The 18353-nt window shown below is 38.5% G+C and overlaps 1 protein-coding gene across 2 annotated transcripts in view; it reads right to left on the bottom strand.

Annotated features, from left to right (window-relative positions):
- ap3b1a (adaptor related protein complex 3 subunit beta 1a) overlaps window positions 1-18353 on the bottom strand; it is a 251519-nt gene that overhangs the window by 148439 nt on the left and 84727 nt on the right. For both annotated transcript variants that reach the window (XM_059974482.1, XM_059974483.1), the window contains exons 8-13: window positions 9831-9992; window positions 4616-4713; window positions 3614-3668; window positions 3442-3513; window positions 3188-3250; window positions 2355-2487 (exon numbers count right to left, since the gene is read on the bottom strand). In XM_059974482.1, coding sequence (XP_059830465.1) covers window positions 2355-2487; window positions 3188-3250; window positions 3442-3513; window positions 3614-3668; window positions 4616-4713; window positions 9831-9992 — 583 coding nt within the window. The remainder of the gene's footprint in view (window positions 1-2354; window positions 2488-3187; window positions 3251-3441; window positions 3514-3613; window positions 3669-4615; window positions 4714-9830; window positions 9993-18353) is intronic.

Raw genomic sequence — 18353 nt, 5'->3', positions numbered from 1 at the left:
TATTTCTAGAGGATTAGGACAAATACTCTTGTAGGATAGTTAGCTCAAGCTGTTACAATTAGTAAGTAGAAAAATAACTTTAGAAATAGCAAATAAATTTAGGTGGAAAGGGAAAGTAAAATTGAGGAAAGAAAAAGAATCTGGCAGTGCAAATATCAATTCAAAACATCTAGTTATAAACAATGACAATTGTCTTTTAAATGTTGCCTTGATGTTTTTAATACATTGCAATTGAGAGTGATGAATGACTTTACCCCCACCCCCAACACTGTTGCCTGCAATGTCCACTTCATTCAGATCATGTAGCTGCTCAATGTTGGTCTATTTTTGGCTTTCTCCATTTATTTCCAGTCCAAATGAGAGAGATTAACTTTGGATAATCCCTATTGCAAGCAGCAGCAGCTCAAGCAATTCAACAAGCAGGACAACATTAGATGTGGTCCAATCACCCTGTTACCTCTTATCACACCCAGCAGGCTTAGGTGCCCTTGTGATGCAGATTTGGTCCATTAGATTCAAGAGAATGATGCGGCAAGGGACTGGATGAGTCATGATCTTACTAACAGCAGGTTTAAGTGACAACTGCCTTGCTCCCACTTCTTAGGTGAACATTGAAGTTAGTTGCCAATGTGCCAGCTGAAGCGAATTCATGCACAGATACTGGTTTCCTGCTCTTGGTGCTGAACTAAAGACTCTCCAGTTCATAGATAGTGATCAGTTAAACCAGTTAAAATCACGTGAGGAAGGCCTTCAACTAGACCAATTCTAGATGACACAAGTATACAGTAGAATTATTTATTTAGATCTTAGAAAGTTGTAAGGGAAGCTTAATGTTAGCAATTGTAAGTAGAAACATTTAGTAAAGAAAATAACAGCTATAGTGATATACAAACAGCAACTGAGTGAGTGACAAGATTATCAGCCACATTCATGGAATGAAACTCTGGCCAGAACATGAAGGTTTATGACTCCAAGCACTACCATGAGATGTTTGACACCCACCCTGAAGGACTAATTGAGCCTTAGCATGATATCTCATCTGAATGATGGCACCTCTAACAGCCTCTTTTCTCAACAGAGCAACTTAAACCCAGCAGTTTCTGTGAGAGAGCACATATGAAAGCACAAGAGATAGAGAGAGAAGGACAGAAGTACCATTCAGTCAGGATAGAGCTTTGCCAACATTAAAATTGAACACAAAGTTGAAGGGCCTTAGACCAAAACATTGCCTGTTTATTCACCCTCCATAGATGCTACCTTACCTGCCGAGTTCCTTCAGCATTTTGTGTGCGTTGAATGGAAATTTTGACCATTTGGGCCTAGTTAATCTTTCAACATTTGTAATCTTTCTGCATTTTAGTTATACCACAATGTAAAGCCATGGTTAAGACTTCTACTGCTATGCTGTAGGTATTTCATTTTAGCATCATTCTGCAAAAACAGTGTGTCCTGCTGGTGGAATGCTTTTGCTAAAGATAAGACAACCTGCTGTCCAACTTTGGAAAGTTGTGTCAACCAATCAGGATGGTGGGATCTGGAGAACGTTCTAGAGAGCATGGGGTGGAGAGAGTTTTGTGATGGACAGTTATCCGCTTTGGAGTTTTTTGCAGGGGCTATGGAGCGGAGCAGATGGAAAGATAACGTAGAATGCCTTTGAAAGGAGAGGCCCCATTGCATGTAGTGCTTTGTGCAGATTAATGACTCCAAGGAGGAAGGGCCAATACTCCTGAGAGAAAGCCAGTTTGTTCGAGTTGGACATCAAGGAAAGTTCGGACTGTGGTGGGTGTTGTTTCACAGACTGGGTTTGGCGCTGTGAGTAATGGTTATACCCGGCTTTGGTAGAGATGAGCTCCAACGGTCATGTGCACATTTAGACTGGTCTAATTGCAATGGGTCCTTTTATTTTTTTCTTCTTTCTTTTAATAACTGTTTAATAAAGCTGAAATCAGTAAATATATTTTCTTTATAATTTTATACAGTGCACGATCTGTTATTTCTTCTCGACAGATAATTATGTATGGGCAGTACTAACATAGCATTCGCTCAGATCGAGGTTTCTTTAAACAGAACATCGTACCATTCCTGTTTGGTTGATCCCCAAATAGTACTGACACTAGATAAATCTTGTTCATGAAAGGTGGCCTTCTCACCATTGAGTCACGTGGCAGATAGCAGAGGTAGCTAATGAGCCAAATTTGTATATGAGCCCGGTGAGAGGTATAACAAGGTCATATTTAAACACATCTACAGAAACAGTCCAACTCATTCATGTAAGGAAATCCTTCTCCAAGTGTCTAATTAAAAAAGATGAAGTTTTGACTCTAAGTATGCAGATAATAATAGTAATGTTTTACCATCTCTGTTGGACAGCAGATAGACCAACCCAGTAAGACAGGTATCGGTAACTTCAGAAATATTTGTAGCACATCTTCCAATTGCCTGAACTGCAGCTGCAGCAAATTGTTTGTCCTGACTTTTCACATAGGTCTGAGCGTGAAAAGAAATAAAGTGACTATTAACCACTTTAACTTTATTGTTACAAGCACAGCATTACCGAAATCCCATAACAAAATAAGTGACATTTGTAAAATACGACTTTTAAAATTCTCGTCAATTATTGATATCTAGATATTAATTTTATTATATTTTGACAAGACTGTATGAAAAATAGCCAATAAGTACATGATTGAGCAAGAGCAGAATACACTGACATACTGTGCCACCAAGTGGCAAAATACAGTCTCTCACCAACAATTCCTTGTTCTTAGGTCATCTAAGACTATGATCATTGGTCAACTTATTTTTAACTCACCTTGCCAAAATTTTATGCTACAGATCAATTCTATTTTTAGGCACCATTTTCTAGCTCTTCAACAGTAGTGTGTGCAATACCCTGAGAACAGATTACTATTCTTCACTCTCCATTAGGGAATTAAACCTGGGTGTATGGGAGATATGACATACATCTCCCATACACCCTCATCTATGACACAAATCTCTTTAAAATATTTTGTGCACTACATAGCTATTGAAGTTTCCCTGATAAACCAGACAATAAGAATTCAAGAAAGTTACATAAATAATGTTCATATTTATCATCTCTATGCCTGACAAAAGATTACTAAGCAGAATTACAAAAGCTATGAGGGCATCAGTCACATCAGGCATTAACCACTACTGTTCTCACCTGAAACTCTCGTAAGACTGCAGAGATGTTGGCTTCATTGGCCAAGTTTGTCAGAATCTCGAGCTGTACACAACAATAAAACATCTTAAGAGAGTAACAAAATGCTCCACAAAGCATACCACAGTTTTAACACAGAATAAAAAAAATCACAGGCACATTTATTGTACAGATATTACTTCCATCCCAATTGCATATTTTGATCAAGATGGCAGACTTACTATTATACTACTAATTAATGAAATACAATTTGATACCTTCAGAACTTTTATCTGGGTTGGATCGGTTGACCGAACGTAAAAGCTTTTCAAGTATGGCTCAAACATTCCCTGAGAAGAAAATTAGTTTCTTTAAGATCTTGTTAAGGCTAAAAAGAAAAAATTAGATGTGCCTTTCTTTACAGCTATATAAAAACTAACAAAATCTTACCTTTTTTTTTATAGACATCGTAGCAATGTTCTGTAAGACAATGTACTGCACTTCTCTGCATGTTAAAGAGAAAAATTAGTGTTAGCAAACAGCAAATTTCTATCAGTCAGTAAAACCTTTTAGGTAGTAGGAAGTATAGTTTGAGAAAACCCGTCAAGTGAAGAATATACATTTTTGTAGGAAGAAAATACTCTCCCAGCTCTTCTAACTTTAACCAGAACAATAACTAGCATTATCAAAAAAAGATTTACACCTTTATTTCTTTTCACAGCTGCTCAAGTGACAGATTACAGCTGGGTATTATCATACTTTAGCAGCCCCATTCATTTTAATGGAGTGTGCCACTTCAGATTGGCCTAGAATCAACATTGAGCCCCTTAACACCATAAGAACCAGTAACAGTTTAGAATCCAAGGTAAACTACTGGAACACAGCTTCACAAGTTCCATCTCAATTTGGAATGAGTCCAAGCTGCAAGCCACAATTAAAATTAATGAAATTGCTCAGGAGCAAATATTCTTATAAGGAAAAAAGTAGTCAACTTTGGTGCACTTCATCCTGAAAAGTTCTCAGCCAACAAGGGATATCTTGTAAACCACCTTAACCTTATTTATCCAATATTTACTAGTGAAGATTTTTAGAAGTTTATGAGTGGTAATTCTTTGATAACCCACACTAATCAAGTCATCTTCCTTCACCAATTGAGATTTGTTAACAAAGTACAGAACAGGCTTTGAAACTCGGAACTTTCCGAGCCGAATGGCTCAACAATACACTCCTAACAAGACGGGGCAGTGTTAAATCACCTCAACAGAGCTGCAGAAAACGCAAAACAAAACATAGATTTCTAAAGCTGCAGATATTTACTGAAGCCAACAACCTATTTTCACAATTTAAGTTTGTCATCAATCTTTATTTGATAACTTCAAATGAATGAAACCTTCAACACAGAGACTGGAGAAGTGCCACATTCTTGCAAATAGATTTAAGCAAGTAACTCACCTATGGTTTCGAAGCAATCGAACCAAAGACTTTGCAACAATGTTGACCTCTGACTTCGGTGCAAGATACCAGTAAAGCTGAGCAACCCCCATTACAACCTAAAGATAAAAAAGCAGACCTCAGCAGGGAACTTTTAAAGCCCAATTATTAAACATCACCAGCAATTTATTGTGAGCATGTGAGGTCATTGGGTGAGGAAAGGAATTGTCTCAAATATTTTATGAAATAAGTGTCCTACAGCACTCAAAAAAAAAACTAACGCTCATCACAACCAAAGTCATGGTTGAAGAAATACATCTGAACTTGATTTTAAAGATGGAAAAAGGAGTTGAAGGACCATTTAAGCTAAAGGCTGATGTATCTACCATTGAAGGTACAGGAAGCCAAGTTTCAGTATATCTGAAAGCCTGAACTGATTTGCAGACCAGGGAAAACTGCCACACACCCAGCCTTCCATGGATTTGTAGCCAAGACAAAATTCTTTCAAATTCATTGAAAAAGTGAGGGATTAAGGAACAAAAGGAAAGAGAGATATGAATGAGCTTAAGAGAAAGGTACCAATGCTCTTACTTTGGATGAGACCATGACCGATGGGTGAAGAAACATTAAAAGTATAGGACCTATCAAGTGTGACAGTGAGAAAGTGTGTATGGAACCGGAGGAAATAGTAAAGGTACTTAATGAATACTTTACTTCAGTATTCACTATGGAAAAGGATCTTGGTCATTGTAGTGATGATTTGCAGCAGACTGAAAAGCTTGAGCATGTAGATATTAAGAAAGAGGTTGTGCTGGAGCTTTTTGAAAGCATCAAGTTGGATAAGTCGTCAGGACCAGACAAAATGTACCCTAGGCTACTGTGAGGGGCGAGGGAGGAGATTGCTGAGCCTCTGGTGATATTCTTTGAATCATCAATGGGGACGGGAGAGGTTCCTGAGGATTGGAGGGTTGTGGATGTTTTCCTTTATTCAATAAAAGGGCGTAGAGATAGCCCAAGAAATTATAGACCAGTGAGTATTACTTCAGTGGTTGGTAAGTTGATGGAGAAGATCCTGAGAGGCAGGATTTATGAACATTTGGAGAGATATAATACAATTAGGTATAGTGAGTATGGCTTTGTCAAGGTCAGTTCGTGCCTTACGAGCCTGATTGAATTTTTTGAGGATGTGACTAAACACATTGATGAAGGAAGAGCAGTAGATGTGTGTGTGTGTGTGTGTGTGTGTGTGTGTGTGTGTGTGTGTGTGTGTGTGTGTGTGTGTGTGTGTGTGTGTGTGTGTGTGTGTGTGTGTGTGTGTGTGTGTGTGTGTGTGTGTGTGTGTGTGTGTGTGTGTGTGTGTGTGTGTGTGTGTGTGTGTGTGTGTGTGTGTGTGTGTGTGTGTGTGTGTGTGTGTGTGTGTGTGTGTGTGTGTGTGTATGTATGTATATGGATTTCAGCAAGGCATTTGATAAGGTACTCCATGCAAATCTTATTGAGAAAGTAAGGAGGCATGGGATCCAAGGTGGACATTGCTTTTTCTATCCAAAAATGGCTTGTCCACAGAAGGCAAAGAGTGGTTGTAGAGGGGTCATATTCTGCATGGAGGTCGGTGACAAGTGGGGTGCCTCAGGGATCTGTTCTGGGATCCTTTACTCTTCGTGATTTTTATAAATTACCTGGATGAGGAAGTGGAGGGATGGGTTAGTAAGTTTGCTGATGACACAAGGGTTGGGGGTTTTGTGGATAGTGTGGAGGGCTATCAGAGGTTACAGCAGGACATTGATAGGATGCAAAACTGGGCTGAGAAGTGGCAGATGGAGTTCAACCCAGATAAGTGTGAGGTGGTTCATTTTGGCAGGTCAAATATGATGGCAGAATATAGTATTAAGGTAAGACTCTTGGCAGTGTGGAGGATCAGAGGGATCTTGAGGTCCAAGTCCATAGGATGCTCAAAGCTGCTGCACAGGTTGACTCTGTGGTTAAGAAGGCCTATCGTGTATTGGCCTTCATTAATCATGGAATTGAATTTAGGAGCCGAGAGGTAATGTTGCAGCTATATAGGACCCTGGTCAGACCCCTCTTGGAGTACTGTGTTCAGTTCTGGTCGCCTCACTACAGGAAAGATGTGGAAGCCACAGAAAGGGAGCAGAGGAGATTTATAAGGATATTGCCTGGATTGGGGAGCATGTCTTAGGAGAATAGGTTGAATGAACTCAGCCGTTTCTCCTTGGAGTGACGGAGGATGAGAGGTGACCTGATAGAGGTGTATAAGATGATGAGAGGCATTGATCGTGTGGATAATCAGAGGCTTTTTCCCAGGGCTGAAATGGTTGCCACGAGAGAACACAGGTTTTAGGTGCTGGGGAGTAGGTCCAGAGGAGATGTCAGGGGTATGTTTTTTTACTCAGAGAGTGGTTAGTGTGTGGAATGGGCTGCTGACAACGGTGGTGGAGGTGGATACAATAGGGTCTTTTGGATAGGTAAATGGAGCTTAGAAAAATAGAAGGCTATGGGTAAGCCTAGTAATTTCTAAGGTAGGGACATGTTCAGCACAACTTTGTGGGCCGAAGGGCCTGTATTGTGCTATAGGTTTTCTATGTTTCTAAAAACTTGTGAACAGTTTACTATAGCATTCTGAAGATAGCAGGGTGCAGACAAGATATTGAGTGTCTTTGGTAAGAATATCAAGATGAAAGACAAAGGTGAGTTTATTATCACATGTACAAGTATACATACGCACAGGTGCAGTGAAAAACTTACTTCCAGCAGCATCACAGGCACAGAGCATCACATAAGCAGCAGTAATAAGAAAAACAAATTAAACAAATTATACACAATTTTTACAAGAACACAACTTGAACAAAATAAAGTCAATTTTAGTGCAAGGTGATCAAAGTAGTCACAGCATTGCTGTACTCTGATTTTGATCAATTGGTTCAAGAACTGAGGGTCTGACGGGAAGCAATTCTTCTTAAACCTGATAATTTGGGACTTCAGGCTTTTACACATACTGCCTGATAACTGCTGTGAGAAGATGGCGGGTAATGGTACAGATGCAACAATTTAAAAAAAAAGGATTTTAAGCTTTAGTCAAAATCAGCTGAAGGCACAGGATTGGGGTTAAGAATTGTGAATTATGTCAAGAGCATAAGAAACGATCTTCAGCTTGCTTATGCTTCATCAACAACTGTACTATTGCAGAATCAGACAATGCAGTGTTCAAGATGCAGGTCTCGGCCTGAAACGTTAACCGTTTACTCTTTTCCATAGATACTGCCTGGCCTGTTGAGTTCCTCCAGCACTTAGTGTGTTACTGTGGATTTCCAGCATCTGCAGACTTTCTCCTGTTTGTCATGCACCACTTCCTGTCCTATTACAATTATTTATAATACTTATAAATCCAAATGGATCCAAAGCTCTCCAAACCTTCATTCCCCTCTTCCAAGGCCACAAATCTCTTGCTTTAATCCACATCTTTCATCATGCTCCTCCTCCTGAATGTCTTACTTTCCTTCCATCTCTCTTTCTTTTTCTTTCATACTACCCTCAAAACTTGTTCCTGATTCCCCTCAGTCTTCGTCTTCCACACAGCTTATACTCGAAAGATGGTTGGGAAAGCTACCTATATTAAAACCTGACATAAAGTCAAGCTTCCTCATGTGGACTGGAAATGGGGGGTTTCAATGTTAAGTGGTAGAAAGAACAATGATTTGATTTGAAGTAGTAATATGAATAGTGTTCTAAGATGGTGGAAGAATTAGCACCTTCTTTTCAAAAATACTACACTCAATTATTTTTAGATTGCAAACAAAATTAGTTCAATTAACCATACTGATAATTTTGTTTTAAAAGCCAAACAATGAATTTTGTTCCACCCAACCAAATCGGGAGTTTTCTTTACCATATTCATGCTCACAGTTTAATTACTTACTTACATTATAAGAGGAATCCCATCAGCCCCAAGCCTCCTCTCCTTGCTTTTTCTATGGTCTGCAACATAATCTCTCACATACGCTATCAAATCCTCCAGTTCTTTTTTTCTACCCATTAAGCAGCACAATCTTGAGGCCCACAGTAATGTAGCAGGCGGTGTGCAGCAGTCTCACAGCTATTGCAATCCACGTTAATCCTGGCCCCCACAGCAGTGTGTGTGAAATTTATACGTTCTCTCTTTGACCACTTGGCCTGAAACATCAACTGCTTATTTCCCTCTACTGCCTGCGTTCCTCCAGCATTTTGTGTATGTTATGCTGGATTTCCAGCATCTGCAGAATCTCTTGTGTCAATGGATTCAATGTAGCCTTTTTCATCATATAGTGGTATCCATGAAACGTGCAAACACATACTCTATCTCTTAAGAAAATACACAATAAGGGGAAACCAATTAACCTTCAAGCATTTCTTTTTCAGGGTTTGGGAGGAATCCCACAGCACTCTGAAAATCCATGCAGTCATGGGTAAAACATGCAAATTCTATGCAGTTATTTCCCAAGGTTACTGCACAACCATGCAACATTTTGGTATTTGTGTAAAAGTAAGATTTTGGTCACCAGGCTAATTATCTCACATTGTAAGTGTTTAAACCTTATTCTTCCAAAGGCCCTTGCTTTAAGTATAATAGTAATGACAATTTTGCTGAAATCTAATAATCCCCTTATTTTCAAATGACCTAAATAAGTGCCAGTACAAAGCTGATAAAACATTTCTTTTCCTATAAATGACATGTAGTTTTTTTCCCTCATGTCCACACAACGTGCAAACAAGTCTAAAGTGAAAACTGGCAGGCCAGATGCTCCAGTGTCACATCAGAGCCGTCTTCCCCTGTAAAGTTACGTGCTTCTGCATACACGAAGTGGCAATATACATATTGCAGCTAATGGGCATATTTTATTATTTAAATGTCACAATTCTACTGCACTATTTAACTTCAATTATGGTTGAAATCACTTGAATACTGCAAATGGTTAATCAGAGTTGGAGGTAGATCATAACTAAAAGTAGTTTGTATGTGTGTGGCCCTATCTTAACCTGATAGACAGCAATGCCAGTCAAACAGCGTAACTGTTCTTCCTCAACTTTCACTTTACCATTGAACCTAATCTAGAGATAATCTGTTTAGAGGAATGTTACATTACTGTCTGTGACATTCTCCTTTCCTGTTATTTTTACACACCAAAACTGACACAAATTTACCAATTTTATAATATTTTAAAATATAAGGTATTATGATACATACTGCAGCATTTCTGCTTTGTAATAAAGGCCTGGTGTTACGGAGGAGCAGGCGGTGATCTGGGTCCATCACATATGGTACCGGTATATCAATGCCATCATTATCATCCTTTTCTTCATCAGAATCATAGAATTTTTTTTCACGGTTTGCTTCATGCAACTCTTCCTGAGAGGCAAGAGATCATTAATTGCAACAAACCAAACAATATTTCAGTAAGACTTACAAATTCTTTCAGTATTTAAAACATACATAACAACCAAAGCCAGGAGTGTTTAATCACAATGCTGAGGAGAAGTCAATGGAAAATATTAAGGTTTTTTTTTATTCTGTCTGCTTGCAATATCCATAATTTCTCTAAACCAGACCACATTTGCCTCTGGTAAAGTGCCAATAGACATTGGTTAAAGAGTTTCATTTCTTGCTGTAAACTCCTATAGTATTATTTCCATATCCAGTATACAACTTGACATATTGGGTATACTGCTAAACAAAATTCAAATAAAATGTTCACTGCAACCAGCATTATTCCATAAAAGGACAGATTACAATCCATAGTCATGGACAATCTATTATATAGTCATTAAAAGCTTTAGGTAACACCGGTCACAACGCATCATTAAATATTTTTTCATAAATGTGAAGCATTCTGCACTATTAATGGGGTTATTTCAAGATTATTCATTAACTCACCACATAAACTTTGTCCAAAAAGACACGTTTTCTTACATTTATTTTTCTGTCTAGAACTGCTTGTTGCCAACACTGCAGGTACATGACTACTTTTAACATACAATTAAATTACTTCTTGAAAAATACAATAAAATGCTTAGGCAAATAGTAAAACCAACGCACTCATTTGAAACGTTACTACAGATGCTCTTTAAAAAACACTCCCGTCATGGGACCAATTGCCTTTACTGTCAAAAACCACAATAAATGAATTGAGTGCTGTTAGTGAAGTAAAAGCAAACCTAAGTCAGTCCCTTTGAGAACCCAAACAGTGCACAACCTGAAAGTACGCCATTTTCACAGTAACTGGCTGCAGCATGGCTGTTCAGTGCTTTAGATGACAGCAAGCCATCAACTCCACTTAGTAACAGTAAACTGTACTCTGTTGTTGTACATAAACGTCAATAATCTTCAATTAGGAGTCAGATCCAAACTGGTAGAAATATTAACTTAACGAGAGCAGAAATTCTCCAGCATGGTTGTCAACTATTTTTTTCAAAAAAGACTATTCCAATGCTGAGAAAATGCAAGTTTTCTCCCAATTTATCCTTATCATGATCTAACCTTCTGCTTAATATTTCAATACATTAATTCTGCATCTATACAATCCTTTTGATTACAGAAGTAAAACCAAGCAGCAGTGCCAACACACTGACAATATTTTATGAAAACTATGAAAAAACAGGGTTCTGGAAATTACGGTTCTATTAAGTCTACCTAGCCTGATCCGCAAATTGATAATACATTTGCAAGATCCTTTCCATGAGTAACGTTACAGTGCTTACTGAGTTAACTGTGGTGTGAAAATCATGCTGAGATCAAGAACACTCTACAATTTTAAAAATAATTATACAATATGATATACAAATTTCACAAATGTCTGCAAATAAAAATCTTTTAGCTTAATCTCACAGAACACTAGCACACTGTGCCACAATAACCACAGTATTTGTGAGCAGAGTTTTTAAAAAGCAATGTAAAATCTTCAGTGAGGAAGTGCAATAAAAGCTCTGTCAAAGGAACAACAGTGAAGATCCAATTGGCAAATGAAAAAAGTAGAGCAACAAAGCTCAACACAAAACAGTAGTAATAGAGATTTTATTCAGATGGCAAGACTTTGTTTGCTGGCAAGATTTAATTGAAGATCTACATCATATCAAGGAATAATATACCTACAGCAATAGGTTCCCACAGAGACGTAACTGCTTAGACCATTTCAATTCAACTTCACATTCCCATTCTGGCATCTCTTAGCCACCTCTACTGTCATAATAAGGCCAAACTCAGGTCGGAGGAACAACACCTCATATTCTGTCTGAGCAGCCTCCAACCTGATGGCATGAACTTCTGATTTTCAATTTCTAATAATTTCTACTGCTTGCTACTTCTTTTTCCGTTCCCCACTCTGGTTACCCTCTCACCCCTTCTTTACTCCTCACCTGCCCCCTGTCCATCACCTCCCTTAGAGGCTCCTCTCCTTCATTCCTTTCTTTCATGTTCCACTCCGATTCCTTCTTTTTCAGCCCTTCCACCTATCCTCTCCCACCTTTTTTATTTCACTCACCTTCCCCCTGTTCCCACTTATCCCCTCCTCTACCCACTGCCTGGTCTCACCTATTAGTACTCCTTCCACTCCCCCCATCTTATTCTTGGTTCTGTCCACTACCTTTCTAGTATGATGAAATGTTTTGTCCCGAAACATCATCTGTTTATTCCCCTCCGTAGATGCTGCCTGACTTGCTGAGTTCCTCCAGCATTTTGTGTGTGTTGTCAGATGATTTTAAAGTCTGTTAGACAAACAGAATATGGAATATGACATATGACTCTATACTTACATGTCTTGCGATTTACTATCTGGAACTGAATCCATACCCAGTTAAACTCACAATGACACACTCCTCTCTGCTTCTACTAGCACTTCTGGATAAGATTAATTTGGAATTACACCACCGTTTTTTCAATAAAAGGTGGCAGTAGGTGAAAGGTTCAAAGAAAGATGTACTCCACTGTTAAAAGATAAGGCCCATTGACGTGATCACCATCTTTTCTTCAAGAAATTTTCTCAAAATTAATTTTATGCAAAATGCAAATGTAAACCATTAAGAAAATTTAACCATATTATATTCATTGACTGAAACTGCATAGATTCTGATTAGCAGAAAGAACTTTTACAACTGATCATTCTTAATTTCACTATCAAGCTAAGAAAGAGGCGAACTTAAAAGCTGTAAAATTGTTAACAAGTTTTTGGAAAAATTATTTCTCAAGAATAAAACCAGCAGGGAATACTTAAGCAACACACACAAAATACTGGTAGAACGCAGCAGGCCAGGCAGCATCTATAGGAAGAAGTACAGTCATTGTTTCGGGCCAAGACCCTTCGTCAGGGTCTTCTAACGAAGGGTCTCAGCCCAAAACATCGAATGTACTTCTCCCTATAGATGCTGCCTGGCCTGTTGCAATCCACCAGCATTTTGTGTGTGTTGCTTGAATTTCCAGCATCTGCAGATTTCCTCGTGTTTGAGGGAATACTTAAAGATACTAAGGGAAATGTTTTGAGACTTGGGGAGTTTGTGGAAGTTGGAACACAACAGGAATTACTTGGGTATATCTGATGTTATAATGGGGGGGGGGGGGGTGGAGTAGAAAAGAGTCAACATCCTTACATCAGAACTGAGAAATATGTAAAATAAATACTGAGAATGCAGCGAAAAAGAGGAGCAGTTGAGACAACACAAAAGTCTGCAATAGGGAGGGCAACAGACAGGAAACAATAAAAAGGGGTGACAGCTGAAGAAGAGATCAGTGAAGACATTAGTTAATGAAGTTAAAGGATTCAATACAGTCTTTCATTGATTCCATTGTTGTTTCTATACTATTATGGATTTATTGAGTATGCCCACAAGAAAATAAATCTCAGGGTTGCATATGGTGACATATATGTGGCTTGATAATAAATTTACTTTGAACTTGGAAAATGAAGAGCTGGTGGAGATTAAAAAATAGGAGACAATGGAGAGAGTATAGGAATATGGTGCTGAGACAATCACTGAATTGAACTGAATTTATTTAAATCCTACATCCATTTCACAATGTGAAGGAGTAAAAATCTTTGCGTTATGGCTCTGTCACAATGTGCAGATATGTCAATTTATAAGTTAAATGGCTTGTAGAAAGAAGCTGTCCCATAGCCAGTTGGTCCAGACGGAAGCAGCTGAAACAGTTTGTGGTTGGGGGTGACTGGAGTCCCCGATAATCTTCCAGGCCTTCTTTAAGCACCTGCTGCTGTAAATGTCCTCAATGGAGGGAAGTTCACATCCACAGATGCGCTGGGCTGTCCGTACCACTCTCTGCAGTGCCCAGCGATCAAGGTTGGTGCAGTTCCTGTACCAGGCTGTGATGCAGCCAGTCAGGATGCAGTCATCAATGCTGAGAATGGAGCAGCACACTCAAAAGGCCAAATGGCCTGCTCCTTCTCCTGTTTTCTATGTTTTATGTTAACAATTGATATAGAAAGAGAAGAAAACCAATGTGATTCTTTCAAATGAAGAACAAAGATTTCAATGGTTGATGATCTGAAACAGCAGTACCAGAGAAACTTTAGGCTATAATGTGTCCTTGTGCCCATAAGCCAGCCAGCCCTGAAACAGGTTAAAAAAAACCTCAGTCGTGGTATGTACAACGGCAATGTGAAACAAAAAGTTAACTTCACAATTAAGCAAAGAATATACATTTTTTCAAGCATCTATACTGGGAGGGGGAAAACACGATTTAATTATTAGACTATCTTAGAGGCAGTCTAAGATACCTGTTACCCATATAGATACAAATCTAGATTATAAATTGGAAGACGATCATTACTTACAAATGCTCAATCCACATTATTTGTGATTTATTACAGTTGATTGTTACAGATAAATGGTTTGACTCTACTTTTTAAACATGTGTGTCATTAGAATACAAAGATGCGTGGGAACACCACCAAAGTAATTTTTTTCTCCAAGTCACCTATCATCTTGATTTGGAATCTCAGAACTTCGCAACACAAACTGCAGCAGTGTAGGGTGGTGGCCAATTTGAGGACCAACAATAAAACATGGCTCAAGCCCATCTTCCTGAAATTCAGGTAATAACTACAAGTAAAAAAATTTAAGCAGAATCAGGTTTATTATCACTGACATGTCATGAAATTTGTTACACAGCAGTAGAGTGCTACACATAAAAGGTTACCATACATTAGAAATGTAAAGGAACAGTGCAAAAGACAAGTAACAAAGTAGTTTTCAGTGACTATTCAGAAATCTGATTGCTGAGGGGAAAAAGTTGTTCCTAAAATGCTGCATGTGCATCTTCAGTTTCCGCCATCTTCTTTCAAATCTCTCCTCCATCTAATCAGGATACTTTAGCCAAAATCCTAAAGCGTCCAGTGATCTGTTACTATTAAATGTGAACTTCACTTTTGTCATGTTGAATAATGTATTATCACATTCTGCAACTACATGCATACCCCAATACACACACACACACACACACACACACACACACAAATTTTTTGCATCACGATCCTCAAACAATACAAATTACTTTTCTTGGTTCACAACATGGGAGATAGCTTCATCAGTGGAATACAAATGCAAAATGTAGTTTGTGGAAAAACTGTATAGAGAATCCCATTTCCAGCATTAACCATGCATGATTGGATCAATGACAATGTGATCTCTTGGGGTAGTTATCAGACTGTTTCCCTGGGCTACCTTAATGCAGTAGGAGGTATTGAATTATTTACCTATGTGACGGTATCGATTATCAATTGGATATTTTGTATTAGGACATTAATGCTACCCCAAAGCAATATTCACAGCTACAACCTGCTCCAATATTTTCTTCTTCAAAACATTCATTTGGAAAAAGTTGCTTTAATCCTTTAGGAAATATTTGTATGATAATGTCCAAAAATAGCTAATAAGGCAATATTAAAATTAACACAGGGGCTCAAAGGTATGAACAAAAAGTGTAATAACTTTGCTTTAATAAATTACAAAAAGCAAACAAAAAGACCATTCATCCCATCATAACACTCTCTTCCCATCCATTTCATCACTCACAAATAGAATTCAATTAACCCTATACATTAATATGCTTTTCAAGTGACCTGCAAATCAATCCTAAATTTACTTTTCAGCAATTCCAATTCCAAATTCAGCTTTTCGATACAATTTAATTTTGAGGCCTAGGAGTCCAAGTTTTGGTTTATCTACACACTAGTACACATCTTCCCTGGTTTACAAAGGCCCGACCTACAGAATGCACAAGAATGAACATTTGGGAGACCAGCGGTATGGATTTGCCAGTGCTGTGTGGGAACTTGATTAATGGCCACATTTCTGACTTGCAAACTTCAGGTTACCAACAGTTTATAGGAACAGATCCCTGCTGTAACCTGAGGTAGACCTGTAATCATCCATGTGGCTTTTCTTTCAACTCCAAGGACTCAATATCTACTTTTTGCTTCAGTGACTAAAAGCAAACAGCACTCAGACTGCACTATGACCAAAGGAGCGCACAGTTTCAGCACAATACTCTGACTTTCTTTCTGCTGCTCCATCTGTATAATTCATCATCCTATTTCCTTCATTGATTGTTGCGCCACAATAACTGGACATCTTAAGTGCCAAGTGTATTACCATCCCTAAATCTTTTTCAGCTTCACCCTTGGCTAATTCAGCAAACATGCTATTTTTTTTCCACTCTGCAACATACCTAAAAAACAGTGTGAATTTAATCTACCAAGAACTATTCAGCCATCCATGTCTACCTCATGAATTTACATTGCTGAAGCCAGCAGCTTCTTTACCCTGAACAACTAATGCTTATATTGAGGATTTAATGTAGAGGAAAAATATGCAATGGCCTTTCACAGAAGGATAATCAGACAAAAGTGAATGCCTGGCCACAGCAGATATTGCCAGAGGTTATGTGATGCTTTTGGATTTTAAGAGTTACAAGAAGAACAAACATGATGAAGAACACAAAAAATGTTCCGCGGTGAGCAGGAGGTGAAAGATTGAGAATTAAGAGGTTAATGAAAGATTTAGAGTACGACAAGCCAATAGATGTCAAACGTATGACAGCATAAAGGCACCAGAGTTTTCCAAGTTCAAAGTAAATTTTATTATCAGAGGACATACATGTCACTACACATAACCCTGAAATTCTTTTTCAGCAAATCTACAGAATAGTAATTATAACAGGGTCAATGAAAGATCAAGAAGAGTATAGAAGATAAAAAATTGTGCAAATGCAAATATAAATAAATAGCAATAAATAACAAGAACATGAAATAACAAGATAAGGAAACCTTAAAGTGAGATCATTGGTTGTGGGAACATCTGAATAGAATGAGTGTAGTTATCCTCTTTTATTCAAGAGCCTGATGGTTGAGGGGTAGCAACTGTTGCTGAACCTGTTTGTGTGAGTCCTGAGGCACCTGTACCTTCTACCTGATGGCAGCAGCGAGAAAAGAGCATGGCCTGGGTGGTGAGGATCTTTGATGATGGACGCTGCTTTCCTACGACAGCATTTCATGTAGATGTGTTCAATGATTTTGGATAAACTTTTTATGAAGTTCAGATAACAAGAAGTTGTTGTGTCTTACAGCACAGAGATAGGCCCTTGGTGTGCTGTAGATACTTGACGGTCAGCATGGGCAGAAGTCTAGAGAATATTCCAATAATAACGTTTGCAGGTAACACAGACAATAATGAGTGACTTCTCAACATTAAACTGGACTATATTGATTATATTCATGCAGCATAATATACAGAAAAATAATATTTTGATCAGGGATGTAAATAATCATTCAGTAATAAGGAGTATAAAAGTCGCAGTGGTTGCTCATCCCGGTATTCAGGATTCAAAGACCAATACTGTTATTAGAAACGGCTCCCTGTCAAAGCCTGCTGGTATTTTATTACACAAGTCTAATTTGGGTTTGGTTAATTATCAAAAAAAGGTTTAAGTAGAGGTAACATTACAAATTTGATCCCTTATCCAAATAAACCTTTAGTAAACGAAGTAAATCAATTGCAATTGCAAAAATGCAGGGGAACAGCAACTTTCATCAGTAACCTGCTAAGAGTACAGTAACAAAGCTATCAACTATTGATTTAGAGACATCAATTTGAATCCCTCAAGAGCAGTTGGGGAACTTAAGATCAATAAATCAATAAATGAAAAACTGGTAACATTAAGGGTGGTCACGAAACTTCTAGATCAGCTGCATTTACATCACCTAACTTTACTGCACCCGCTCCCCTCAGCAGTTGTGAGGCGCTGCCTCAGAAAGACAATATCTATCCCACCACCTGAGCCACGCCAACCATCGGGCAGGAGGCACAGGAGCCTGACAACCCATGCCACCAGCTTCAGGAACAACTACTTACCAACCAGCACAACCCTCATCACTATTTCAGCACAGCAGGACTACGACCATTTAGCTCTATGATGGACTCCAGTTTATTGTTTCTCTCTTATATAATTGTGTGTAATTTGCTGTTAATTTGTTTTTCTTATGAATGTCGCTCTTTCCGAGCAATACCTATCAAACTACTAACTGCAAAGGGAAATTAGGGACTTGTAGCGGTGTGCTACAAGCAGCGCTAAAATTACGACACGGAGTCGGTAACTGCAGTCGAAGGAAAAACTTTATTCGAAAACTTCAGCCTCACTTTTAAGCCTCTGTCAACCGGCCCCCCATGGCGAAGAGGCTCCAAAGCTCTGTGCTCCCAAACCCCCGTA

Source organism: Hypanus sabinus, chromosome 7, assembly GCF_030144855.1.
Source record: "Hypanus sabinus isolate sHypSab1 chromosome 7, sHypSab1.hap1, whole genome shotgun sequence".
Taxonomy (NCBI): Eukaryota; Metazoa; Chordata; class Chondrichthyes; order Myliobatiformes; family Dasyatidae; genus Hypanus; species Hypanus sabinus.
Note: the sequence above shows the minus strand (reverse complement) of the source record. Positions and strands in the feature narration are given on the sequence as shown.